The sequence below is a fragment of the Eurypyga helias genome, unplaced genomic scaffold (genome assembly GCF_000690775.1).
Source record: "Eurypyga helias isolate BGI_N326 unplaced genomic scaffold, ASM69077v1 scaffold8600, whole genome shotgun sequence".
Lineage (NCBI taxonomy): Eukaryota > Metazoa > Chordata > Aves > Eurypygiformes > Eurypygidae > Eurypyga > Eurypyga helias.
The window spans coordinates 46,445-51,337 of NW_010227591.1; the positions used below are offsets into that span (position 1 = coordinate 46,445).

At 52.0% G+C, this 4,893-nt stretch overlaps 1 protein-coding gene across 1 annotated transcript in view; it reads left to right on the forward strand.

The window, feature by feature from the left end:
- Positions 1-2,586, forward strand: part of LOC104513358 (syntaxin-1A-like) — a 16,708-nt gene extending 14,122 nt beyond the window's left edge. Inside the window, exons 4-5 of the mRNA XM_010156685.1 lie at positions 1,867-1,975; positions 2,462-2,586. Of these exons, the coding sequence (XP_010154987.1) occupies positions 1,867-1,975; positions 2,462-2,586 (234 nt within the window). The remainder of the gene's footprint in view (positions 1-1,866; positions 1,976-2,461) is intronic.
- The last annotated feature ends 2,307 nt before the right edge of the window (positions 2,587-4,893 follow it).

The window sequence follows — 4,893 nt, forward strand, 5'->3', positions numbered from 1 at the left end:
TGGATGAGGTTTGGAGCAACCTGGTCTAGTGTAAGGTGTCCCTGCCCATGGCAGGGGGGCAGACTGGATGATCTTTGAAGGTCCCTTCCAACCCAAACGATTCTGCGAGTCCATGGTTCTGTGATGAGTTCCCTTAAAGACCTGGGAAGCTGCTGCTTTGCAGCAGTAGAACAACCTGACCCCCATCTGTACCCCGTGTGAGCTCACGGCTGCAGGGAACGGCTGTCTGTGCACTCACGGGTCTGAGCAGCAGCATAATGCAAATGTCTCCTTGGGTTGATCACCCTTCCATAGCCCGTTTCCAGATGCTGTTGCATGTTTTAGGGTGATAGAGGTTCAATCCCCCCAAAGTGACACCGCCTTGCCAAGCCTTCCCACCTGGTAGAGCAGAGGGGATGGGAGCATGACATGGGCATCAGCTACTGCCGACAGCTATGGAGGGCAAGGAGCTCAGGGTGGTGTGAGGGCAGGTGGCACTGGCAGAGCTGCTGCTCCAACCCTACTTGGTAGTGGTTCTTCGCGTTGTGCAAGTGCCATCAGAATGAATGAATCTCTAGCCACAGGGTGGGTTTTTCTGTACCTTTATAAACAGCTCAACTGCTCCCAAGAACAAGACAAGGGAAATGCATCCATTTTTTAATTTCAAGCAAAATTACTTCCAAGCAAAGCCTCCCACAACCCCAAAGAGCAGTCGAAAGGCATTTACGTTCCGGCAACCTGATCTAGTGGAAGATGTCTCTGCCCCCAGCAGGGGCCTTGGACTGGCTCATCTTTGAAGGGCCCTTCCAACGCAAATCATGGCATACTGAGGAAAGGGCTCATTCAAGAGATACAGATACTTGGATGGAGGATGCACATGGTGCTCTGTCCTCACCATCCTGGAACACGTTCAGGGCTGTTTGTTGTGCTCAGCCTGGCAGCTAGATCAGACAGCAAGTCAGGCCTCTGTGTGGGTGCTCATGTGGGGGTGAGCTTCCCCCTCAGGGGCAGCAGTCAGCACTGGGAGTGTCAACATGTTCAGCTGGACCCTGCTCAGGTGCAATGCCAAGGTTTTCTGGTACATTTTCTGGAGAACAGAAAGCAACCTAGCTCTTACTGAGGGTGCTCTGTGTGCAGGAGCTGACAGCTCTACCACACAATCTGCCCTGGGCTGGCAGCTCTGCAGTCAGCCGCTCAGTTTGGGGCAGATATTCATCCCCTCCATCCCTGTTGGGCTGGTACTCCCCCGCTGGGAGCCTTCCAGTGTGGGGAGTAAAAGTGGGACTGTAATTCCAGAGTGGGGACAATTACCCTAGACATCCCCTGTCCCCCTGGCCTAGCCTGTCTTCCTGGTCCCTGGGTTCCCCCTGCCAGCCATGCCCAGCCAGATAGGAAGTTCAATGACTCAAGATGCAGCATCCCCCAGGGCCTTCCTGCCCAGCTCCAGCAGTGCAGAGTGACCTTTGTGAGTCCACCCTGCACCCGTGCTGGGACTGGTACATCCTGGCAGTGTGGCTGAGGGCTCGAGCCAGAGCACTGTTGTGGCCTCAGCTCTGGGCTGCTTGGGCACCAGCTGTGGTGTGGAGCGAGGAGGGTGCTGCCAGCCACCCCAGGGTGTCCTCTGGGGGCTGAAGGCTATGCTTGGGTTGGGCTTGGGTGAGGGGTGCATCTGGTCTAACCCCCTGGGGCCATGTCACCTGCTGCCATTTGCGCTCTTTGCACTTCATCACACTCCTCGGAGCAGCTTTTGGGCTAGAAGTGCTTTTTGAGCTGCTTAAAGGTGTGGTGGGTGCTCAGGGCTGAGAATTCCCCTGGTTTGGGGCTGGCAGGCCTCTCCCTCCTGCAGGGCCCTCACCCCTTCTCTCTCTCTTACTGTCCCCTCCACAGCACTCAACGCTGTCACGCAAGTTTGTGGAGGTGATGTCTGAATACAACGCCACGCAGACTGACTACCGGGAGCGCTGCAAGGGCAGGATTCAGAGGCAGCTGGAGATCAGTGAGTAAACCTGGAGAGGGAACGCAGCCACGCTGTGTGTGCCATGGGGCTGCACACTCTACCAGTTCTCTCTGGGTCAGAGCTGCTCCCGCAGATGTGCAGAGATCCCCTGGGAAAACCTGGGAGTGCGTGTGGGCTGTGTGCTTTTCCGTGGGAGGAACTGGGACACAGCTTCTGCTGGAGGGTAGACACAGTTGGTACCTTGCCTTTCAGTGTCAAACTACATCCAGTAAAGCGCATACAGCAAAGTGCAAAATCTCCCCTCAGATTTTCTTAACTGCTGAGAGAGCATGTGAAGAGAGATTTCTTCTTTGTTTGCAGCTAATTTTGAATTCAGAGAAGCTAGTGGGAATTCCTGACTCCTGTGTGTTGCCTTGCCTTTCCTCTGGCTGCTTTTCGTCACAGCTGAACTGAACTAAATATAAAAGAGAAGTGAGCTCTTGAGATGGGAACACTCACAGCTCCCAGCGGTTTCCCTTGCTTCAGGAGGAGCACGAGCCTTGGTGCCTGTCCTGGGCAGCTCCCTGGACCAGCTCAGCTGGCCTGTCATGACTCTTCGCAGCAGTAGTCATGTCTTCTGGCCGAAGGTGGACCCCAGGCGACACCTCTGAGGCAGTCACCCCCGTGGCACTGAGATCTCCCTGCATCATTCAGAGCCCATTGCTTAGGAGAGGTCTCGTCCTGCCTGTCCACAAAACCTGCTGTCCTGGTAGTTCTTCTGGACAACCAGTGACACCTGGTTAGTTTTAGAGAAATGTGGTCATCTGCCAGCAAAGAAGAACCATACTACCACCATAATTAGGGGAATAAGCAAGCAAGGGAGAAATCAAGGCATGCAGAAATTAAAAAGAGATTTTTGGAAATAATCTCATTAACACAGAGGCATCATGGTTTTTTGTGCTCAAAATGAAAGAGTCTGAAGCCTAGTCCATTTTTTTTTTTCCTCACAAACAAATGGGTGTTTTTCTTCCCTTTCACAACACAGTGTGAATAATGAGGTAGGAGATCTTTGAGTCAGAATGGTGTCCTTGAAGGTGGGAATGTACTTCATGAGATGCAGATGCATCCGGCTGCTAGCCCTGGAATCGAGGTACTAGTGGGCTGTGGCAGTTTCTGTGGAGGGTTAGAAGGAGACTTGGCTGTGCAAGCACTTCCTCTGTTAAGATTAGTCTTTGTGATGTATAATGATAATAGAAATGTTTCACACTAACTGAATGGAAAGGTTGACTGACATGGGGCTCAACAAGAGCTTGACGTTTAGTATAAAGCAGGGTGACAAGTGTGTCACTGCTCCAGCTGACTGACTCATTCATCAGCTAACTTCATTCTGTAGGTGCTACCCAGCCACAGGGGTGGCTTGCAATATAAACAGGAATTTAATGTATCCCTATGCTTCCCTTCTAAGAGGGAAGATTGGAAGGGACTTAGCTATGTTCTTAATTGTCTTCAGACCTGAAAGAAACCTTCCTCTTCTTTTTCTACTCCTGGATTTTGGAAGGATTCTGCTGCTCTGCTTAAATTATGGAGATATATTAAGTTATACTTGTCTTTGCTCTGTCCATCCTGCTGGGCTGCCAGTGCCTGACAGAGCATCAATGGGGCACAAGGAAAAAGCTGCTCAGGACTCACCATGGTGCAGTGGCTAGGTGCAGATGAGGTGTCCTAGTTAGTGACACCTGCTCTCCCTTCGGGGTGGAGGTGTGGAGCAGATGCAGAGGCAAGGTGGGGTCTGTGCTAGAAAGATACACAATCCTGTGCACAGTCCTTTGCAAATGCTGGGTTCCTCTGTCAAGACAGTGGAAAATCTCTTCTGGCAAAAAGGCTTGTCAAAAACAATGAGCTTATTGAGGATTTACCAGGACTGCTTCCTGGGCAGAGGGCTCTGTTTGTCCTGGGGTATCCCAGCCAGCATGTCAAGTCCCTGCTGCTTCAGGAACTCCTGAACAGGCTCTGTTGAATGGAGCTCAGCTGGGATGTGGCAACTGCACCAAGCTCTGTGAAATTCTCAGCTCTCATTTGCAGCTGATGAATCCAAAGGTAGAAAGTGCTGAGAGCTCTATGACAGTGAAGCCAGTAAATCATTCAGGTTTTGAAAGTATAAGAGCACGGACTTCTCAGCTGCTCTGGGGAAACTCCCCAGCACCCAGTGAGCTTCTCTGTCCTAACTGCATCTGCTTCTTGCTCTGGAAGTAGGACAGCTGTAGAAAAAATGATGATGTAGAGTCACTCTCACGGGCCACAGCCACCCTCCGGGGCTCCCCACAGCCCCCTCAGGATCTGCCCCTTCTCCTTGTGTAGGCACTGCTGTGTCTGTGGGTGCCAGAGGCTGTGCCTCAATGACCCTCACCTTCACCTTTGCCTGTCAACCACGTGCTGAGCCCAGCAGCCTGTCTGATGTGATAAAGTGGGTGTCCTCTCCTATCCCACTGCTTCCACCCCAGCCTTAATCGTTGCTCTCACCCTCCCCTTACTCACTCGCTCTGTTCCCAAACATGAAGCCATGAAGGGATGGTAGGATGCGCCGTGTCCTGGCGTTGATAACAGCAGGACAGATGCTCGGTGGCTGTGCTCTGGATGGACCGAGCATTCCCCTGGCACTGTCCCCACATCTGCTGTTGGGAGCTGTGCTTCCTGGGCACAAGCCTCCGCACTGCCTGTGGTGGGGCTTGTCGCTCCTTTGGTTTTTTCGTCTCTGTTTTGCCCATTATGTGAAATGACATCTTAAATCTAATTTAGGTTTTGCTCACAGAGAAAATGGATTTGAGGCTTGGAGGAGCTTTCTGTGGTGGGTGTGCATCTTTAAAGTGGTGGAGGTGCTGCACAGACGCTGCTTGCTTTTATGAACAGTTTGGTATGTGTGAGACTGAGAAGCCAAAAATAAAGCATCTGCCATCTCCAAGGGCACTGCGAGAATTAAT